Source organism: Mauremys mutica, chromosome 2 (genome assembly GCF_020497125.1).
Source record: "Mauremys mutica isolate MM-2020 ecotype Southern chromosome 2, ASM2049712v1, whole genome shotgun sequence".
Taxonomy (NCBI): Eukaryota; Metazoa; Chordata; order Testudines; family Geoemydidae; genus Mauremys; species Mauremys mutica.
This window is the reverse complement of record NC_059073.1, coordinates 233,145,096-233,168,056: the sequence shown is the minus strand read 5'-3', so window position 1 is coordinate 233,168,056 and position 22,961 is coordinate 233,145,096. Positions and strand designations below refer to the sequence as shown.

The 22,961-nt window shown below is 45.9% G+C and overlaps 1 protein-coding gene across 2 annotated transcripts in view; it reads right to left on the bottom strand.

Annotated features, from left to right (window-relative positions):
• Positions 1-8,642: 8,642 nt before the first annotated feature.
• The window catches only part of GSDME (gasdermin E), a 32,825-nt gene continuing 18,506 nt past the window's right edge, over positions 8,643-22,961 (bottom strand). For both annotated transcript variants that reach the window (XM_045002990.1, XM_045002989.1), the window contains 7 exons: positions 22,108-22,279; positions 20,627-20,747; positions 16,258-16,440; positions 14,182-14,309; positions 13,799-13,994; positions 11,629-11,702; positions 8,643-10,164 (listed from right to left, as the gene is read on the bottom strand). In XM_045002990.1, the coding sequence (XP_044858925.1) occupies positions 9,934-10,164; positions 11,629-11,702; positions 13,799-13,994; positions 14,182-14,309; positions 16,258-16,440; positions 20,627-20,747; positions 22,108-22,279 (1,105 nt within the window). In that variant the 3' untranslated portion in view covers positions 8,643-9,933. The remainder of the gene's footprint in view (positions 10,165-11,628; positions 11,703-13,798; positions 13,995-14,181; positions 14,310-16,257; positions 16,441-20,626; positions 20,748-22,107; positions 22,280-22,961) is intronic.

Sequence of the window (22,961 nt, the reverse complement as noted above, 5' to 3'; positions counted from 1 at the left end):
CCAGTGGTCCCCAACCTTTTCCGGGTGGCAGGCACCGGACAACGAGCCACCGAGGACCGTGGCAACGTCAAGAGGCATTGCGGCCGAGAAGCTGCTTAAGTAGCGTCATCAAGAGCCACCGCCGCCGAAATGCCGCCGAAAATAAGGTGACGTGGCATTTCGGCGACGACACCTCTTGATGATGCCACTTTTTGGCAGCATTTTGGCGGATGCTTGTCTGCCGGCCAGTACGCGGGCGCCATTGTGCCCACTGGCACAGCATTGGGGACCACTGGTTTAAACTTCCTAAGCCGTGCATAATAATACCTTCTAGTTCCTTACCCAGGACTAACAAAATGTCAGATTTTAAATTTACATAGGTAAAGATGTAGTGGGATTTTCAAAAGGCCCTAGATGCCTAAAGCATAAAAAGCAATGGGAGTTAGGCACCTAGTCAGTTTTTCAAAATGCCCTAACTACATCTTTAGGTGCCTAAATACCACTAGAATCTGGCCCTAGGAGCTTAAAAAATTGGTACACATGGCCACAAATCTGTCTCAGCATCAGTTCTGGGTTAGCTATTGGTACGGGAAACTTGGCTGTGGGGTGGGGCAGGAGCAGGACGCTGCTGCCTCAGCTATCGGTATAACCAAAGAAAATTTGAGAACATGCCCTCAACCTCTACGTGTAGCCTCAACATTGGAGGCCTGCAGGCCTCTGTGTTCCACCAGCAGCTTCAGAAACAGCTTTAGTAGCCATGATCTATGAAAGAGTCCTATACCTAATCTCTAAAAAGGTTCTATCTGCAGAACAGGAAAGAGATAAAAGCAGGCTTGCATTCGTTTAGGTCAGTCCTGTGTCTTGAAGAGTTGGAGAGGCAGGAAGAAGGTGACAGCAGCAGCTGTTAAGTTTTCTGGTGTCTGCAGCTGTTGGGAGGTTCATCTGAGCTGTTAGTTATTCTTGTGAGACTTCTTCAATGCTAGCTCCCCTCCCCATCCCCTGTTCCTGTACCTTCCATCTCCCTTGCTAGGAAAGGAAGAGAGCTGCTAGTTGCAGCTCTGTTAAGAGTGCAGGATAGGCTCAATTACATGGGCCTCCATCAACACCTAGAAATGAATCTTACACATGTCCAGAGTAAACCTTATCCTTGTGTGAGCTGAAGTCCCTGCAAGGATCTACTGATCTTAGTCAGCTTTGTTCAGGACTTAAGGAGTGTTTCAGAAAGGCCAAAGTGACCCTAACATGATGTGAAGGGGTGGCACATACATTGGCCTACTTCAGGTCATTGATCCTTAGGGAGGAAGGCTTTGGAAGAGTGGGGCTGCATCTCTTGGTGTGGCCAGAGCAAGGGGTGGGGCTAAGGGTATGGAAAGTGGTTTGATAAGTCTGTGTTCTGGAATGCTTGAAGAAAAGACATGGAAGCTTTTGCTTCTGCGGTGGAGGGCAAGCACCCAGGGCAATGAGATGTTGTGCCCATTGAAACCAGCTGCTGCCATGAAAGCCAGCTTTCCAAATGGAGCCTCTCCCTCTCCCACCCAAAGGGCAGCACAAGGAGAAGGGGAGAGCAGCAGCCTTGTCTAGACTAGAATTTAAGGTGTGATATTTGCACCTGTTCACTAATGTACTTATGTGTTTTGAGAGCATAGTGTAGACAAACACATTGCCTGTAGCATGCTAAATTGCTTGAGTTACAGCAGTGGTTCTCAAACTGGGGTCACTGCTTGTGTAGGGAAAGTCCCTGGCAGGCCAGGCCGGTTTGTTTACCTGCCCCGTTCGCAGGTCCGGCCGATCGCGGCTCCCACTGGCCATGGTTCGCTGCTCCAGGCCAATGGGAGCTGCTGGAAGCGGCATGGGCCAAGGGACTTACTGGCTGCTGCTTCCAGCAGCCCCCATTGGCCCACAGCACTGAACCGTGGCCAGTGGGAGCCACGATCGGCCGGACCTGTGGACGGGGCAGGTGCTTTCCCTACGCAAGCAGCCACCCCAGTTTGAGAAACACTGAGTTACAGCCATGGTGAGTGCCCAGTCCATTTTAGCTACCTCATGCAGACATTACATGTTAAATACTAATTTAGACAAGTCCTAAAACTGTTTGGGAACAGCTACAGAACACCCCCAGCTTCATTCTGCTGCTCCTGCATCCATCCATCCTTCCTTCCTTCAACCCTCTTTGCTAGCATTTGTAAAAGGAACAGCTGGCAGCAGAAGGGACTTCAAAATCCAGCTGCTGCTGCTTCTGGAGCTGCTTCCCTCAGAATGATCCCTAACTAGGGAAGGGGCTCCAGGTTCCCCATCACCCAGGTAGATGGCTGTGGCTGCTGAAAAGGGGGAGTCAATGGGGGGGGGGGCAGGGACACTCCCCCTTTCCTTGAGGTATATCCTAGCAGAGCTAAGGGGAAGATCCTGACCTTTCCCCCTTGGGGATCTTCTTAGCAATTGATGGAGAGCTTAACAGAAGAAGCCAAATGCAGTGCACAAGTTTTAGTCCTGTGCTCTACCTAGGAACTATGAGTGCTAGCCCCTGGCACCTTTCTGTTAGCTATTCATATAGGCACGTATCACGTGTATTAAGGCAGGTAGCAGTGGCCCCTTTAACACGAGTTGTCAAAGGAGAGTTGGAAAGGCAGCAGCAGGCACAGTTATGGTAGCAATAAGCCTCAGGAGGAGCACAGCGCTTCTGCTTTCTTAACCTTCACCTCAGCAGCCCTCGTCACCCCATGGCTGCTGCTCCCCGTCCCTTCCACTGCTCTAGCAGCTCTTGTCTCCTCTTGGCCACGGGCTAGTTATAGGGGGAGAGCCCTGCTGCAGTGACACAGCAGTATTTCCAACCTCGGGGTGGGGGTGGGAGTCAGACCTCTACCCTTGAAACATCATGAAATTATCCCCAAAAGCTTAAGGTTTTTTTTTTTAAAAAAGATGCTAAACCAAAACACACTATCCTCTTGAGCTCCTAGTGCCCGTCCCCAGTGTGTGGGACAGTTACAGTGCTACAACAGCTCACAGATTCACAGTGAAAAATGTGTTTTACCCCTCAGTGCAGGAGCTCTTACAGGAAGACCTAGCTGTGGTCAAATGACACAAATTTGTACATGGTGCTGTTTGATGGCTTTTCTACAAAATTCCCATGAAGACCATGCCCCCCACCACCACATCTGCCCATTTGCTTGCCTAGCAACTAATTACACAGCCCCATGTAAATCTGTTGCTGTATCAATAGTGTCCAAGCCCTTACATCTGCCCCAGTCTTCAGTACATCAACTTTGCTTCCCCATGACTGCACCAATTCTACCCCCCACCGACGCACTCTCAGATAACCCATGTTTGCCCCCAGCAGTCCCACCTCTACTCCTCCTGCAGTTGTGGAGCCTCTTCACACCGGCTCCTGCTCTCAGGCATGGGAGGAGAGCAGGGAATGCTTCATTTCCCCCTTCCCTATATATCCTGCTGCCGATTGTTTGTGGGGGGGGGGGCTGGCTCTCTGGTGGCAGGGGAAAGAGGGCAGGTCTAGAGACTACCCTGGCACTGCTGGGCTCTTTCGCCTCTTCCCCTCCCCAGACACTTCTGTGGCTCCTGAGAGGTGGGAGAACTTGGTCTAGTAGCCCTGGTTGGCTACTCTTTTTCCCAGGAGGCAAGGAAATGGGACTGGTCACCTCCGAGCTTCCAGCCATGGCTAGGCATTAGAGCAGGTATTTTCACACTTAGTGAGGCTGGCTCCAGCAGTGGCCAAGCCCCTGTTTGAGGAATGGGTCGCATGGCATAGCCAAGCACAGCCCCAGCACTAGGGTTGCCAGGAGTCCGGGTTTTTTTTTAACCAGAATGCCTGGTCGAAAAGGGACCTTGGTGGCTCTGGTCAACATCGCTGACCAGGCTGCTAAAGTCCAGTTGGCAGCACAGCGGGGCTAAGGGAGGCTCCCTGTGGCTCCCAGAAGCGGCCACTATATGCAGCTCTTAGGCTGCATGGGGCTGCACCTGTGGGTGTGGGCAGCATACAGAGTCCCCTGGCCCCTTTGCCTAGGTGCTGGCCATGCCGGTCACTTCCAGGAGCTGCCTGAGGTAAGTGCTGGCTGGAGACAGCAGCCCCCCCCCCCACCTCTTCCTGTACCCCAACCCTTTGCCTTAGGTCAGCAAACCCCCCCCCTGCACTCCTAACACCTCAGCCCAGAACCCACACCCTGAGCAAGAGCCTTCACCCCACTCCCACACCCCAACCACCCCCCCCTGCCCCAGCCTGGTGAAGCTGAGCCGGGAGGTGGGGGGAGAGAAGATGGGAGTGCGTGATGGAATGGGGGACATGGCGGCACTACCTGAGGGAAGGGGGCAAGGGCTTCTGACTGTGATCAGTGTTTCACCCATGGCCGTCTTTGACATTCAGGAGGCTGGTGGGGGTGGGGGGCTGTGCAGGAAAATAGGCACTGCAGTGGCAACACTGTGGACTCCACCATCCCTCTCCCCCCCACCCGCCCAGCCCCCTGAGCCAACATCTCCTGCCCCCATGGCACCACCCACTCAGAGCCTGTACCACCTTCTCCCATACCCCATGTGCCCTCCCCTCCCTCCCCCAGAGCCAGCACCGCCATCCCCCATCAGAGCCAGCACCTCCCTTCTCCGAGGGCCCTTCTCCCTCCCCCACACACCTCCAGCGCCAACATCCTTCCCAGTGCCATCGGGGGAGGGAGGGTGCACCATAGGAGAAGAGGTGCTGGCTCTGGGGTTGGGGGGCGCGTGCCATGAGGGAGCAAGGGGCTGGCCTTGGAGTAGGTGGCAAAGGGGAGGGAGGTGCTGGCTTTGGGGGGGGGGGGGGGGGGTGTCGTCATGGGTGGGGACTGCAGAGGAGCCAGCTCTGCCAGGGCTGGTTGTGGGGAGGGGGCTGGTGGTCCCTGAGCACAGTGTTGCCACTGCCAGGCCTTTTTTCCTGCACACCCCCCGCCCCGTAACATCCCTCCCTCTGCACCCAAGCCCCAACACCCCCCCCCCGTTCCCCTTCGTGGCACCCCTCTCCAGAGCTAGCACCGCCCTCCCCCACACCTCACACACACCCCCGCCCCCAAGGCCCCTAATCCAAGCAGCAAGGTCACTGGCTTTCCTTCCGCCAGAGGGGCCAAAGTCTAGCATCGTCTGACTGCCATCCTGGCTCAAGCTTGGCCTGTGGCCATCTCACACCCTAGCAGGCGTCCTCTGGGCGGGAGCCTCACCATGCATGTATAGCAAGCTGGCCGACCACTCGGACTCCCGTGTCTAGGCAGCAGGGCTTCACTCTTCCCCTGCCCCCCGCCTATAACAAGATGGCACTGATCGGGCTCAATAAGGTCCAAGGCTTAGGCCTATCCAGGGGCATGACAGCTGCCATGCTCCTGAAGATGATAGCTTAATTTGGGAAGGCAGGACATTGACCCTCCTCGGTGGTGCCCTGAAGAACAGAGCGAGCAAGCGAGCGAGAGACGGACATTGACCACTTCAAGCTGGGCAGGGAGCGAATGTGCCTAACCTTCCCAGCCCTAGGGGAGAGGAGCAGGAACCATGGCTGCTGGACTGAGTTTTGGGGAGGAAGGTACACATGAGGGTTGGGCACCACATGGTCTGGTTGGCACAGAGCAGACGGGGGGGAGCAGTGCAGGGCTGGGGGCAGGGTGTGCGTGGTAATTGGCAGGCATCACAAGCATCTGGAGAGAGGTGCTTCCTCCCCCAACTCATTCAGTAAAAGTTGATCCCCCGGCTACTAGTGCTGTTGCCACCTCTGAGGCCATACGGTGCCTAGCTGGCTGGGCTCCTCCTACATCCCATAGCACATGGCAGAGGCGCTTGGGCAGCTGCTGGCTGGCAGGGGTAGTGCTGCCTCTCTGGGTCTGTCCACATGCTGCCTGTTGGGGCAGGAGGTGCCCATGGGTGGCATGTATAGTAGGCTGGGAGAGGCTGTGCCTTCCCAAACAGCCCAGCATGGCCTTGCCCATGCTTTGTCTGGAAGACCCCCCCCAACTCCCCCCCACTGCTTGCCCTTGCCCTTCCCCCTTGGCCCCAGCCCAGGCAGGCTGATTGCTCATCTTCACAGCAGCGTGCTGGGGCTGGGGCTGGGAGGGCCATGCTGCTGGGCCACAGTGGGGCAGCTGGGGCTGCCCGCCCTGTGCTTGAGGGGGAAAGAGGGGGGCAGGGCTGGCAGTCATGGGGTGCTTGTGGCTCTAGCAGGGGAAGGAGAGGTCAGGGCAGCTGGGGGCTAGCCTCCCTGAGGTGCTGGATAGTTGCATCTGGAACAGTGCTAGGGTGATGGAAGTGCTGGCTCTGGGGGATGGAGGGGGCAGGTGCTGCCTCTGGTGGGGGGGGGGGTGGCATGGGGTGGGGAGGTGTTAGCTTTGGGGTGGGATGTGCCATGAGGGAGGTAGGTGTTGGCTTGGGAGCAGTGTGTCATGAGGGGAGGAGGTGCTGGCTCATGGGGTGTGGGTGCTGTGGGGGTAGGAGGTGCTGGCTGTGGAGAGTGCCATGGGGGGGAGGGAGGAAAGAGGAGGAGCTGTCTATAGGGGGAAGGGATGCTACTGAGGAGCTGGCTCTGAGGGTGCTGATTGTGGGGAGGAGATGGCCATGCCCAGGGAATGGTGTTTCCTCTGCCAGGCCTTTTTTCCTGTGCAGGCCCCACCCAGCAGCCCAAACTGCACCACCCTCTCCCGCTAGTACCCAAGGCAGAGTGGGGCCAGGATGGCTCAATCCCAGCCCTTGAGCCATAGCAAAGGGCCCAGTCCAGGATGCCAATAAGGAGGGAGCAAGGTGGTGCAGAGAAACAGATCACGTTTGTGGTGCACAATCACATATGGTAAGGCCTCCCATCCCACACCCCACACACCTGACTCCAGCTGTAAGGCCTCACCTGCCCCGGGTGACCAGATAGGAAATGTGAAAAAAATCAGGAAAGGGTGGGTGAGTAATAGAAGCCTATATAAGAGAGACCCCAAAATCAGGACTGTCCCTATAAAATCAGGACATCTGGTCACCTTACCCCCCCTCTACACACTTGATTTGTCACATGCTCCTAGGTTATAGAGGCCCTAGTTCATGGACCAAGGCACTATCAGGGATCAGCAACCTTTGGCATGCAGCCCACCAGGCTGGTTTGTTTACCTGCTGCATCCGCAGGTTCAACCAATCACGGCTCCCAGTGGCAACAATTCACTGCTCCAGGCCATTGGGGGCTGTAGGAAGCAGCGTGGGCTGACTGCTGGCCGCTGCTTCCCACCACCCCCATTGGCCTGGAATGGCGAACCGTGGCCAGTGGGAGCCATGATCAGCTGAACCTGTAGATATGACAGGTAAACAAACCAGCCTGACCCCCAGTGTGCTTACCCTGGCAAGCCACATGCCAAAGGTTGCCAATCCCTGCACTACATGGTGTGGGCTTCACCCCAGCTTGAGGCCTCAAGTGGCACCACTGGTAGCTGAGGGGTAGGTAGGAGGAAACATCTGAAGACCATTGCTGGGGGGTTTTGAAGGAGGGAGTCAAAGCAGTGCAGAAGGGACCTTGGAGGGGAGGGCAACTGGAGACAAGTGAGGGGAAGCAGGTAGGGTTGCTAGGCTTCTGGTTTTCGACAGGAACTCCTGGTTGGAAAGGGACCCTAGTGGCCCCCGTCAGCAGAGTTGACTGGGCCATTTAAAGTCCAGTCAGCAGCGCAGTGGGGCTAAGGCAGGCTCCCTGCCTGCCGTCGCTTTGCACAGCTCCCGGAAGCAGCCATCCAAAGTCCTGAGATATACATGGGCATGCCTGACTCCAGCCCCTTGGGAAATGGTGCCTGGTCCTGTCCTGTCCTGTCCTACCCTAGATATATTGACTTGAGCTTTATTTATGGCCCCATGGGAGGAGCCTCACACGTTCATTCAACTTTGCTGCTATCCTGTTTTGTCTTCCTTTGAGTCCTCCTGAAGGCATGGGACCGCAGTGGCAGATAAACAGAAAAAGTCCTTGCTACCAGATAAGAGCCATTTCCTACTCTCCTTTCAGTTCCATTACCCAAGCAATTCTGAGTTTGTGTACTAGTATGGCGGATCCTGAAGTGTCAATGGAAGAATTCTGGGTAGAAAGTTTATACAAGTCTCTCTTTAGCCATATTTCCCTCTGTTCACCAACAGATGGGGCAGAAAGCACCTTCCATTCTGGAGCAGATCTGTGGCCATTCTACTCTCTGGGTTTGCCGACACAGCATTTTGGAGCCAGCAGAAGCAAGCTTTCCAGCCGGGTCAACAGACTTGGGTTAGCAAGGCTTGCACTAGTGCTCTAAAAGTAGCTGTGTAGACAGTGTGTCGAATCCGTGGCTCAGACTGGAGCTCCAGGTTCTGAAGCCTAGGGAAGGGGGTGGTGGCGGCGGCATCTGGGGAAGAATAGGGACTCGGCCCTCATAAAATCCATCAGTCTAACCCAGTCACTGAAATCCCTGAACAAAATACTGTACGCAGGCTTCTCCCAAATTATGTAAAAGGATTTCAGTCAAATGGGAACTCATGCCATGGACTTTAACTGCCCAAGAGACTTACTATGTCCATAATGTATACAACACAATGGGAACAAAATGAGAGATTATAAATTATGCTTCTGTTTTCACATCAAATGTTTAATTCAAACAGTTGATAACTTACACAGTTACAGTGAAAATGCTTTCAAAGAGTTAGTGGTTGGCAGTTAAGCAGCAAAGTAGGTTAATTATTATTATTAGACAAAAGGAACTTCTGCCACTCCACTTACAAATCAAACACATGACTACTGTAAATGATAGACAGTGTGTGTGTCTGTAATTACGTGGCCTTTGCCACCACAGAAGCTGAGCAGCTCAATCTTAATTTACGTACCCTCAGAGCATCCTGTGAGGTGGGGAAGTGTTTTCTCTGTTTTACAGATGGGGAATGGAGGCAGAGCCCGGGGACCAGATTTTTAAAGGTATTTAGGTGCTCAAAGATGCAGATAGGCACCTAATAGAATTTCCTAAAGCGCCAAAGCAGTTTAGGCACCTAATAGCCATTGAAATCTTAGCTTGTAAATCCCTTGGTGTCAATCTTTGATAATCTGGCCCTAAATGACATACTTAAAGACCCATAGGAAGGGAGCAGGGAACTGAACTCCAATCTCCTTAATCCCAGGCTAGCACCCTAACTACTGAACCATTCTTCCTGCCTAGACACACGTCCACAATGCTGCCCTTGTTCACTTTATGATCCACTATGTGTAGTATAAGAACATGATCCTCAGTCTTAACTGAAATCTTCCCAAAACAACATTTGCAATCATTGGCATTGTATTTTTAGAGCACGGGGACATTTTATCTCCATTCACACAATGAGGGGAAAAAAAAAACAATAATTAGGATTAAAGAGGACAGATAGCAAAGTAATGCACTGAGAATTACTTTTATTAAAAAACACACCACACTGAAGAGGTCAGAAGGGTATAACAAGTATTAGTCTGGACTGAACCAGGTTGAAGCACATACACACACATCAAAAGGAATCATTACATTTTTAAGGGAGAGTTTAGGGTGCAATTTAAACATAGCATGCTGCTGAAACTTGCTAACTTGCACAAAAAGTGATCAGCAAAGATGCTGTAGTGAGGTCTAATCACTAATTTGATTCGTGTTAGGAAAGTAAATGAGAGGCATGGGAGTATTTGCTATACTGTGGAGTATTGCCATAAATCAATCTAAACTACTATTGACAAAATAAACGCCTGATTCTGCAAGGTGCTGAGTTGAGTAGTACTTGAGGGCGCTCTGCGTGACCAGGCCCTAAATGAACAAAACATGCTGGGATGCGGTGCCCTTGTATTTTTCATGTTCATTTACTCACCCACTTGGTTACAAAATTCAGTGATTTGCAGTTGTCTCCCAGGAATACGAGTGTGAATTGGCAGGATTCTATAGCACTGAAAAAACTGGCATTTATTAGTGCAGTATTTCAGCTATTATTCTAGGTTTTTCTTTTTTCCCCTCAGATGGTCCTACCTAAGGCATAAAATCCATACAATGCAATATAAAGAATGAATGGGAAAAAGCTAGGTTCTTTCATGGTTACAGCTTTCACTGAAGACTCCATCATTTCGAGGTTAATGTTTGATAGGGCAAACAGCCTTTGCACTATATGAAATCTTCCTGTGTCAGTGAGAGGGGCCAGGGCAGGATCTCTCAGTGTCAAAGTGCCATCAGCTGAAGCGACGTTAGGCTGTATTTATAGAGACAGAAAGAGATGTTAAAGCTATTTTCATATAGAGTACAGTTTCTGACATCATACAACTTTGCTTTCTGCAGTAAAACTCAGGGGGCTCAGGTTCTGTTAAAAACAAGAAAATATCTTGTCTTGCTGCCAAAAGGTACATTTAGGTAGAGTAAAGGTTAACCAGTGTGATACACTCAGCCTGAATGGAGACTTAAGCTCATGCAGACACATTCTCAGAAGCATCCACTATTTTTAGATGCCTCCATTTTTGGAGTTCAATTTGAGACAACACGAGCCTGGCTTTCAAAGGAGCTAACACCCTGCTGCTCCCGGTGACCTCCCTGGGAGTTTTGGGTGCTTGGCAAATCTAAAAATCAGGCCCAAGGTCTCTTAGACTGGCACTGACACTTGAGGCACTCGTTTTGCCCCAACACTCATTTGAAGTAGGGGCTTTGTGTTAAAGGAAAGTTATGCTTTAACTGCAACCCTTTTCCTCAAAAGCAACTGAGTGAAGCCTCTTGCTCAGATCCTCACTGTGGGGGCTACTATTTCCCCTGGTGCCCTACAGAGAATGCCATTGCTCCGATAGGTAGCAAGGGTGAGACCCACATCATCTTTTCTGGCCACTATTGACGTAAGCCCGTGGACCAGCAATCGAGAGGGTGTTGTGACAGTTTCAGCTGGCCAGAGGACTTGCAAAGAAGTTCTGAAGCTCAGGCTTACAACCATGCCTGGTTGTATAATGGGGCAGAGTGGTGCACGGCCAAGAGCACTCCAGCCTATTCTACAACCTCAGCAGAACTCCGATCCCAGCCCAACACCTGCCCACAGTGAAAGAGTTTGTCATTCTGCATCCAAACAGCAAGTTCAGCTCTTCCCACAACTGACTTTCCACTCTGACTGTTCTTCACAAGCCTGCCTATAGTTCCCTACCAAAGTTTTGTTACTGAACCCAACTGGGATCTCCCACTCCTCTCCTCACAACCTCTCACATAAAGTATTGTAACAGGCCGGCTCAGAGCTTCTGCACTTCAAACTTACCACTGCCTACATATTACTGTTTGCACAATGCAATTCCTACCTCACCTGCCTCTGATGCTCACTGCAGGTTTTTGGTTTATGAAGTGGTCTAATTAGACGTTTAGTAAAATAAAATCGTAACCTTTGACACAAACCAAAAGTTCCTATTTTCTCTTGCTTCGCATTTGATGTAGTTTTCTACATGCCACAAGGTGTCAGAAGGAAGAAATCCAGTTTTGGTTTAAACTAACTGCATTGTTAGTCATTTTAACACACTGGACCAGATGGTGACTAGGCTTAATCAATGCCTATGGATTTAATTTGTAGCACATTCTGACCTCTCCTTTATTTAAATGACAGATAAAATCAGCTAGAGCCTACAAACTCCTCACAGTCACTAGGACTGACCTCTGAACACTAAGGTAGTCCACTCCCTTTTGGATTACTTACCAAACAACACAAGGCAGGGATTATTTGTATATCACAGCAAGCACGCAGCAGAGCCAGTGTGTAGTCAGACAATTCTGTGGAAGGAGATACAAAAAGGAGAAGAGTTAGTTTCAATGATCTCTGAAGCAGGCTGGTTGCTAAAAAGGAGACTGTAGGAATGTATATGAGTAAGCTAAGCCTACACACAGAGTTATGAAATTCCATTGCTGGGCAGTGACAGATGCACTGCTTCTCTTGAGTGCTGCCCTGATTAGCATCAAGTGCTCTGGAGACCAAACACAAACCCACCACTGAAGACAATTATGTGTTTTATTGAGCGCTGTCAGCATGCTCTGTGCCACACATCCATAAGAGGCAAATCTAGTCCCTTCCTTGCGCATGTACAGGCTCTTGAGGCAGCAGAAGCAGCCTTCCAAGGGAAGCAGTGGGAGCTAAAAAACCTAACTGGCTTCAAGACTGAGCTTGATAAGTTTATAGAAGGGATGGTGTGATGACATTGCCTACAATGGCATGTAACTGATCTGTGACTGCTAGCAGCAAATGTCTCCAACGGTCAGTGATGGGCCACTAGATGGGGAGGGCTCTGAGTTACTACAGAAAATTCTTTCCCAGGTATCTGGCTGGTGGGTCTTGCCCACATGCGCAGGGTCTAACTGATGGCCATATTTGAGGTCGGGAAGGAATTTTCCCCCCACGTCTGATTGGCAGAGACTCTAGGGGAGTTTTCTGCCTTCCTCTGCAGTATGGGTCACGGGTCACTTGCAGGTCTAAACTAGTGCAAATGGGTTCTCTAACCTGAAGTCTTGAACTCATGATTTGAGGACTTCAGTAACTCAGCCAGAGGTTAGGGGTCTATTACAGGAGTGGGTGGGCAAGGTTCTAGGGCCTGGAATGTACAGGGGGTCAGACTAGATGATCACGATGGTCCCTTCTGGCCTTACAACCTTTGAGACTATTTGGGGGAAAATGGATGCTAGGAGCTGCACTGTGTACATTCTCCATGTGTTGCAAAGTCCTGTTCTGTGTGAACTCCCTGAGCAGCAACATACTGGGCAGTGCAAGTAGGTTGGCAGAGGGGTGGAGCCAGGAGGGCCATGTAAGCCTTTGGGTGCTAAAGGCAGCTTTCCAGCCTGGCTGGGAGAATTTCTCTCCTGCCTATCCTAGTGCCAGGCATGGTATTAGGTCTGGGTGCTGGACAGAGGATTTGGGCCTAAAGGAAGACAGGGGCCATGCTCCAACATTAATATGAGACACAGCGTGTACAATCCACATAATTATAATTCCCAATGGAAAACCCCTACAAAGCAGCTTTCTGGTTACTGATACTGCCTCAGGTATACATGAATGTCAGATCTAGATATTATGTCCAGAGCCAGGCTACATTACTTTTAATAGAATCTGACAAGTATCATCAGTGGGTCTGTTTTGTTCAATTTCTTTTGACTCTCTGCAACTGGGTCATGCTTTCAAAGTGTCTCTCTCATCTTTCATAAACTGGCACCATGTACAGTTGCATGGAAACTGACCTTCCATTGTACAGTGCTACATATTTACCCAATATCACACTTCACTGCCTCTCAACACCTGTCTTAATGGAATGAAGATTTTTATGAGAAAAAGTTGGATTTGCAGGTGGCTTTAATTAATACTGTACTACCAATTTCATTGTGAGGGTGCCATTCATTTACATTTATGAGTAATTTCCTTTTTCTGTGGCAGCAAAATAACCCTCTAATTACAGATCTACATGTTAAACTATTTTTGCTAAATATGGTTTGTACTTTAACATAAGCCACATATTCAGCAAATACAAGGAAGTCAGCACCTACAATGCAACCCTGAGACACTAGATATGAAGGATTCTGACGCACGAGAACAATAATTCATTTACAAAACGGAGTGAAAAGGTTTGGCTTCAATGAAAAAACTCAAATCAAATGATTTCCAGGGAATGTTAAATTTTACTTGTAAAATATTCAGTGCAGGGGGGTTTGAATTTAATTCTTAGCCTGAATCATAAAGTGCTTTCTTCTCTATCCAGCCTAGCCCCATAAAACTGAAACCGAAATCAAGACATGTACTGAAGCTACCCAGCTGTTACAATTTACCTACAAACTGTACACAAAAGAGGAGTTTCTAAGTGGGAAAGCTGCCAATATCTCCATTGTACCTGCCACCGCACTGATCAGAATGTGAGCAGCCGAGAAGAGTCCCTTATAATGAAGCTGGTCTTTCTGCAACAACAGCTCATTCTGTAAACTGTACCCGACCAGCTGCAAGAAGTCGGTTAGATTTTGCTGCTGTGGAGGTTTCAACTCCTTCAGGTCTGTAAAATCCGGCTCCTCTCCTGTGAAAATACTATCTAACTGGAAAGAGGAAAAAGATACAACATCAGGTTCTTACATTTTAAACTAGACAGAGAAACAAGCCCTGATCTTCCTCCCACTGAAGTCAACAAAAAACTTGTTAAAAAAATACTTATAAAAAGAAGTGTTTGAATAGAGGGACATGTTAGCTCTATTTTTAGAAGGAAAAAAAGTTCCATCCTCTTACCACCTCCTCCAGTGCAGTCACCATTTCTTCATGATGCAAGAGCTCATAAAATATTTTATTTAAAGCTCCTTGCTTGTCTTCTGGAAGCTTCACAAAGGGTTGGAACTGCATCTTTAACAGCAACAGATCTTTCCAAGAAAGAAACACAATGTTAAAAACTCATGACTCTTACAAATGCCAGAATGTGCAACTAAAATTCTGTAATTAACCACTCATCTCTAGAATTCATAATGAAATGTTAGTAAAACACACCTGTAACCAAATTTGTCCTAATGACCTTTGCAAATTAATGAACTGTCAGTGCAAACCAAGAGAAAAATAAATACTGTTATTAGGAATCAATATTCAATTTTAAGATTTCAAATATTTTATACTGTTTTTCACATGAAAGCTGTTAATGATTCCCAATAGGATGTTCGTTTTTAGAACCAGGTAGTCTTACTTCTCAACCAGAATATTTTATTCTGGAACTGCTTCATGTTATAGTAAAACATCATGAATAACTAAGGCTGATGGTGTTGTTCATACTTCAAATTAAAAGCTCAGATAGTAACACTATTTCTTACTGTCCTCATATTTCATCACAGACTTTACAAGATTTACACCTCTTTCTCCTTTGACCAAAAAAATAAAAATAAAATGCTTAATTAGCTTCAAGAGGATCTCTTTATGTTTTACATAATATTTAATCTATTACAGTATGTAGTTTAGAAACTCAGCTACAGTTTATTAGATTCCTTTTCCTGCAATGCAAACATGGCATTAAGCCAAGATGTTTTATGAGTAGCAAATCATCAATATTCCAGCTGTGAGTTCCAGTCAACAGAACTTTAGGGCTTGGGTTTTTTAATCCCTGAGGATGCCTGATGTTACTTTTAAAGCCATACCACCACACGCAACATTTGTCAATCAACAAATGATCTTTAAAGATGCCTATTTCACATCAATAATTATAAGATATTGAAAAACAATTTTACTATAGGTAGTGTCTCTACATATGGTTCAACCAAATAATTATACAAATACTAGAACATCATGATGGGAGGAAAAGCAGGACAGGTCAAACGCCTGCCCCAAATTATTCCAATATAAAAGTTTTTACAAGCATTTCAATGAATAGGTTAGGTTAATCAAATAAAGAAACAGAATGACAATTCTTTAACTAAGACAGGCACAGAGGGTAATAAAGAACAGTGCAACACAGAGTCCTTCACACAAAAATGTTATCCCTACAAAGATAAATTTATTTCCCTTAAACAAGTCTACACTAGAGAAGAATAGGATTTATTCTAGTACAATAAAATGGCTATTTTGGTCATAATTAATTTACTAACTAAACTGTGAACTCAGGGCCAAATTCAGAGGTGACATAACTGGTAAATCACATCTTGGTATGTGAAAGTGGGTGTAAAGGCAGGACTACAGGAGAAAATATAAAAGAGGGATGGGGCCTCCTTTATTTTACACCTTCTTACTCCTTCCTGTTTGTTGTTTTTCTTGGTACAACCATTCCCTTCCACTCCCTAGCCACTTAAATCAATGTACCAACATGTAATTCACACTGCCATTTAGCTCGCATCTGAATTTAATCCTAGTGTTCAACTCTGATTTTTTCCAGGTTTCTCAGAACTAAGAGGTTCAGGAAGAAAAAACAGCTTTGTATTTCTGGAGATGTCAAATAACCTTCCCCGAGAAGCTTTACTAAGAGAATGTTTTCACATCATGTGTCAAATATTCTCAATGAACATTTTTCAGTGCCAACATAAATTATTAATCTTGTGCAGTTTAGCAGGGATATAACAAAACTGATGCAAAACCAAAATTGTATAAGGTTATATTTATGACAAAGGGTAACAATATGTTCCTAGGAGATATACAACTTACTCCCATTCCCTTCATACATTCATTCCAGAAGTACAATATCTTCCCTTTTTTTTAAGTGATCGCTATGGAGTTATTGCTAGTGGCTATTAAAACAGGACAGTTTAATTTCTATGTACTATTTTGCAAGAATACCTCCTTCTGTTATCTTGCTTAAGACTCTAGTGTAATCAAATAAAGCGTTTCTGGTAATACCTTGTTTCAGTACACTTAAGGAAACATCGCTGGGAATGATGTTTCTATCTCCAGAGTGCCTGTCACTATCCACAGCGTCTGGCTGATATAGAAAGGAAGAGTCTCTAAATGAATATGGATAAGATGAGCCTTCTGTGTTTTCTCTTTCAAAACCTCCTTCTTGCTCATCTAGCAGGCAGAATTCTGTAATTAGAAACACAAGCGAATAAATAAATAAAACCACATGAGTGTACAGAAGCAAATATTAATGATTGTACTTTCAAGGTAGGCATTAGAAACGTGCACTCGGGAAGGCCATGTATTCCATTTCTTGTAGATGGAGGGGGAAAAAAAAGTCAACAGTCACCGTCTACATGAATTACCATACATTATATGTTGGTACATGTTTAGAACAGTGCTGTGCACAGATCTGCCTTGATGTAAATGGAAACAAGTACTAACTACAGAACCTGATTCAAGATTTTGTGGATAATAATTTAATAATCCGTTCAGCAAATACCAAGAAAAGAAGCAACCTGGTAAATTAGCACAGCAATGCTCCTTGTGGACAATGAAAACCTGCATACTGTATATGAAGGAAGGAGCTATATATTTCTCACATTATCTATAAAACTACTAGATGTTATATACAGTGGCTCAGATCACCCCTTCCTGTAGGAAACCCCTGTGAAAGAGCTACAGGTCAGAAAAACTTCATGAGCATCCCTCAGAGCTTTGCCCTGGTCCTTCTATCAGTGTGCTGCCCTGCTTTTGGAAGGCTGCAGGTCCATGTCTAAGCCCCATAGATCAGTGGGAGGCCAGGTCCATGCCAGCTCAGTAGCAGCCTGGCTCCCACAGAGTTGCATCACTAGGGTCTTCCTCCGGCCATGGATGCTTCCAGGACTACTCTTCAAGGGAGACACCCACTGTGGAGGAGACTCCATGGGAAAGGAAATACAGCTTCGAGCTGCATTATGTTTCCGGTCTAGTCTCTGCGAGTTCATAATGGGCTGATGTGCATCCTCTACCCCACCCAATGTGGGGCTGCCACCTCCCTGCCCCCAGCCAGATTTCTATGTTTGGTACTGGAAAGGAGGCAGGAGCAGTGCCACAGAAGGCAATGATCCATCCTTCTGCGAAGGAGAGGGGACATGTGTGCTGAGGATTCCTTCTTCACTCAATTCAGAGGGCACAATGTGACTCAAATAGAAGACACTCGCTAGTAACAGAGTACAGTCTACCCAACAATGTTCAGCTTTACAGTTCTTCACAAACAGTAACTACCCTGAGAGTTAAGCAAGTTTCATTTTACAGATGGGGAAACCAAGGCAGAGATTAAGGACACAAAGGGAGCCATTGTCAGAGCCAGGATTAGAATGTACAAGTTTGTAACTTCCAGACCTTTTCTCAGACTACTATGCCATGCCCAAAAGAATAATATATGTGAAATAATCCAAGACCCTGTATGTTATTACAAAATTTAATGGCCCCAAAAGATATTGAACCATATACTATCCATGGCATTTTGTAGCAAACCAAAATCAGTTTTAAAGTAGTATGTGACAAAGAGAGGAAAGTCCAAAAGTAAACAAAGGGCGAGGGAGGAAAGAAATCTCTGCTACAGAAAGAGGGAAAAAGCAACCTTTCAGAAAGCTGCTGTCACCTGTAAAACAACTTAAAGATGAAAGCAAGTTATAGAGGAACAGAAAGAGATTAACACAAATACAAGTCTTTCCCAGCAAAGGCAGCAGCCAAGACATTACTGACTAAGGAGTATAGTCTTGTCTCAAGGTGCTTGTGTTACTTCCATTCCTGTTAATGCAGTGGGTCTCAAAAAAAAAAAAAAAAAAAAAAAAAAAAGTTTAACTGGCGACCCCTTTCACATAGCAAGCCTCTGAGTGCGACCTCTCCTAATTAAACACACTGTTTAATATATTTAACACAATTATAAATGCTGGAAGCAAGCGGAGTTTGGGGTGAAGGTTGACAGCTCGTGACCCCCCCATGTAATGACCTCATGACCCCCTGAGGGGTCCTGACCCCCAGTTTGAGAACCCCTGTGTTAATGAGATTTACATACGCACAACAAAAAAACACCCCAACACCACACACACTAACTGCCCTTTACAAGAGAATGAGGCCAGTGACTGAAATACATACACAGCATCGTGTGAAAATAAGTGAGGCAGTCACAACTGTCAAAACCCATAACAGATCTGGATTCAAAAGCAAAATGCAAGGCCATGAAAGTTTGTATTGTTACTATTGTTCATTATTTTTATAGCACATTAAGTTTGCATGACCCTTTATGGAGGTGGGGGTAAGGGCAGGGAGGATTGGAAAGTAAAAATATCATAATGCCATTATACAAGATCAATGGTGCACCCTCTCCTAGAACACAGTGATCAGTTCTTGTCACCATATCTCAAACATGCAGGTAGAACAGAAGAGATCCAGAGATGGGCAATGAAAATGATGAGAAGCAGAGAGATTAAGATGATTAAGGGGAGACATGTCAAAGATATATAAAACAATGAATGGTACAAAGAAAATCAGCCAGGTGCTACTATTTATCCTCTCTCGTAACACAAGAACAAGGGGACATAATGAAATCAAAAGGCAAAAAAAAATAAAAAATTTAAACCCTTTAAAAGAGTGTTTACACATTCAGTGCATATTTAACCCGCGGAACACAGGCACACACACACACACACACACACACCACACACCACTGTGGTAAAGATCTCAGCAGGATTCAGAAAAGGATTAGACATTTTTATAGCTAAGACCTCTGTGGTCATGTTAGTGAGAGAGAGAGACTCTGAGACTAAACTCTCATGCCTTATGGCATAAGCCAACCGCTGATAGAAATGAGAACAAACAAAACTCATGTGCAGGTTATTCCATAATTATCCATTATGGGGATCCTTCCATCTTTCTTTGAAGCAGCTAGTACTGGCCACTATCGGAGGCAAGACACTGGACTAGATGGACCTCTGGTCTTACCCAGTATGGCAATTCCTCTATTCCTAACCAGACATTGATTCCATTCTTACTCTTGCTGAAGAGTACCTTACTCTGCAATTAGTCCCACTGGTTTCCCTGCCCACCGAAAGGAAGGGAAGGGATGGATGATAGTTACAAATACAAATATAAAAACAAAAACAAAACCCAGACACTAGACATATGTTGTTTATGAGGTCCAACAAATAAAGGCAACATGAGACATATGTTGTTTGTGAAGATGGAAAGATTAGATAATTAAAATGAAAATAAGGTCAGGCAGCAGTGAAGAAAGAGACATCAATGAATGCACACACACACCCCAACCAGCTGACAGAACACATGATATTCCCAGGGAGAGATTCCCAGCTACAAAAACTTTTACTAAATAATATTTTTATACACATTGTTAACCTGTCTTATTAACACCTGATTCAGCAAGCAGTGTAGTTAACTGGGAAATGCAATTCATTTCTGAAAAGTGACTATAAAATGCATGGCCTTAGGGAATTTTCCTGTTTGTCGCATCTTGACGACTTTAGGCCAAATAGATTTTGTTTACAAATAAATAAAATTGTATTATTATTATTATTACTGCCAGTCCTACAAACTCATCAGGAGATTCAAAAAAAGTCATCATCTCCTGTAACAGACCCAAATGAAATACATTTTAGATTTACATCTCAATTGCACCTTAAGGACATCTACAGTTCATCTCGGATGCACTTCAACTTTTCTAACTGCCTGCACTGCACACCCAACCTGGGTTCTTTCCTTCTTGCACATTATCCTCAGTAACCTCACATGGGTCTGGGATTTGTAGTGATGATACACAAGAAGGAAGAGCCAGATGGAATGTCCAGAGCAGGGAGTTACAAAACAACAAACCAAAAAAACCAGCAAACCAAACCAAAATCCCCAATGTATTTTTATTTGTAATCTCAGCGAATTTTATCTGGAGTAACCAAGAGACAAAGACTGAACATGGCAAGGACATTTTTACGGTCACTTTTCTGAGCTGATCTATATTCATTTGAATGTAGATCAGTAAAGTTCATGAACTACCAGCCTTACACTTTATTTCTTCATCATTTTTTCTAATCAAATGTTGTACAGACAGACAATATTTGACTGACTGTTGCCCTGCATCTTATGTAGTTATTTACACTAGTGAAAAGGGAGTGCGAAGAGTGTATAAAATGCTACTAAATCAAAAGAGTAGTGGCATTTTATGCCCATTTTGCACTGGTGTAGACGACCATGCAAGATGCAGGGCAATGAAGAACCAGGTGCTGTAAGCCTGCAGGTGAATGAAAGGCTTTCCTTGAGGAGGTAGCTCTTTTCCGTATCAGAGCTACATGTAAAAGAAAATGGACATCGTACTTACCGAACTGACCATCACGCTTTATATACAGTTCAATTACGCCATAGGCAATCGCGGTGGGAGCAGGAATCTCTAAGACCACATTGGAATCCTTTCTCACATTCCCATTTTCGCTCACTGAAACCTGAGGGACATATTCATCCACTGTTTATTTGATTCAACTACAGAGCAGCTTGCACACAAATTCAGGGTAACACCACAAATTAGATTAGGAAAAGAATTAGCTCAATTCTCCACTGTGCCCTGATTTTGGGGGTCTTTTTCTTATATAGGCTCCTATTACCCCCACCCCGTCCCAATTTTTCAGATTTGCTGTCTAGTTGCCCTAGCCCGAGTCAAGATCACATGTGATATTAGATGTCTGCAAACATTTATGCCAGCAAAGCTCTCCGTGTCTGAGCTCTGCCCTGTGGCAGGAGACAAGAGCAGCTCCTCAACCCTCAGCCTCCCAGTCCCACCATGTGCAGGGGGCAACTTTCACTTATGCTCCTGGTGTAAAGTCTCATGACACCAGTGGAAAACTGGTCCTTGCTTTGCCATACTGCGGCTCTGCTCTGCCTGCCGTCCCATCCTGACACCCCTCCTGCTCATCCCTTCCCTCTTTACAACCAGGCAGCACAAGAGCTGGTAGAGCAGATTGGCAGAGCTAGCTCTGCCAGCTTTACGCCAGTGGAGGCACCCCCTACAGTGGGGATTTGTCGGTAGTTCGGATGATTTTGCCTCAGTTTGTCAGACAGTCATTTCAGAAGCGCTTGTAATGCACCTGGAGAAAAACGGTCAAACAATTAGGATGCTTGTACTCCATGGAGCTGGGAGACGTGGCAAAACCTGGTTTCCAAAGTCACTTGAATTTTTAAATGAATTGGCTTCAGCTGTGCTCTTACCCCTTTAATGTGCCATTTCTTTTAATGTTTGTGTGATCTTATGTCATGAGCATGAACGTTCACAAAAGCTGAATCACAGGTCAAGAGTATTCCTGGAAACCATGTTCTAGAGTCACACCAGAAGAAGAGCCTGCACTCTCATCTAACTAGGGTACTCCACCGATCAGTGACAACTAAACAATGTATCGAATACTTGTGGCCCACAAGTTGTGGAGAACTATTTGCAACAGATACAGTTTAAAATATTGACAAAAATTGTCAAATACTTAAAAATAATTAATACATATGAGGAAACTGATCTGTTCTCAGAAAATTCATATGGAGGAAAAAGAGCTAAATTAATTGGATAACATGTTCACTGCCAATTATGTGCTTAGCTCTAGCAGTTAGAGAAGGAACAGATCTATTAGATCAATTATTAGATCAAGGGCAGGATATGGTCAGTTATAATACGGGCTGTCCAAAATCAGGAGGAAAAAAAAAAGTGGCAATTTTTTCAATTGTTTTTTAATACCGTAACTGAGGTTTTGAAGGCATCTAATGATGTTGAAGAAATATTTGCGTGTGCTGCATGGTTGGTGGGTTGTTTTCTTTTTTTACCTTTACAATTTTTGTATGGAGTCCCACCATGCCAGCATATTTTTCTTCTGTCTGAACATGTTCAGATACCAAACACTTTTGAGTTGTTACTATCTTTTCTGTCAAGATACACAGTACCTCATGTTTTCTTCCTAGCACTTGTTGCAGTAAATTATTGTTTAGATTTATTGTTCTGAAATTAAAAAAAAGAAAGAAAGTATTAATAGCATAAACACTGCAGCTGCTAAAACAGCATTCTTCTTAATTGTATGCCTGGCGAGCTTTGTAAGAAGCTTTTATTGTAAAGTATAAATGGTTTCAGTATGAGTAGCCTCCTCAAATTATGATGTTCTCTTTTGTTATCTGGTAGCAGCAAGACTGTAATTATCTGCTTGGAACAATTTAAATCCCCATCATATTTAGTGAATTCTTGGTTCATCATTTCCAGCAAAAACGTCAGTCAAGGGAATTATTTAGTTATTTTTATTTGTTTAAATAAAAGCCAAATAACTTCAGACAAATAGAAGACTCCTTTGTGATTTGAAATCAAATAAACTGATCTTGCAAACATAAGGGCGTATCCTCAGCTGGTGGGTCAGTTGTCACTGACTTCAATGGAGCTATGGCAAGTTACACCAGCTGAGAATCTGCCCCACTAGCTTCAGAGTCTATTGCGGACTAACAAGCATAGCCCCATTGAAGTAACTGAGTCACAGAATAGCCAATTCCCAAATAAGGACTGCAGTAAGTACCAAAAAAAGATTTGTGGTCCCTCCAGTGGCATACCTAAGGGTGTGAGATTTAAATTAATGGCTAGTAGATAAGGAGGATGTCTAATTATACCCAAAAAAACATTAATTTTCTTTTAAGGTTAC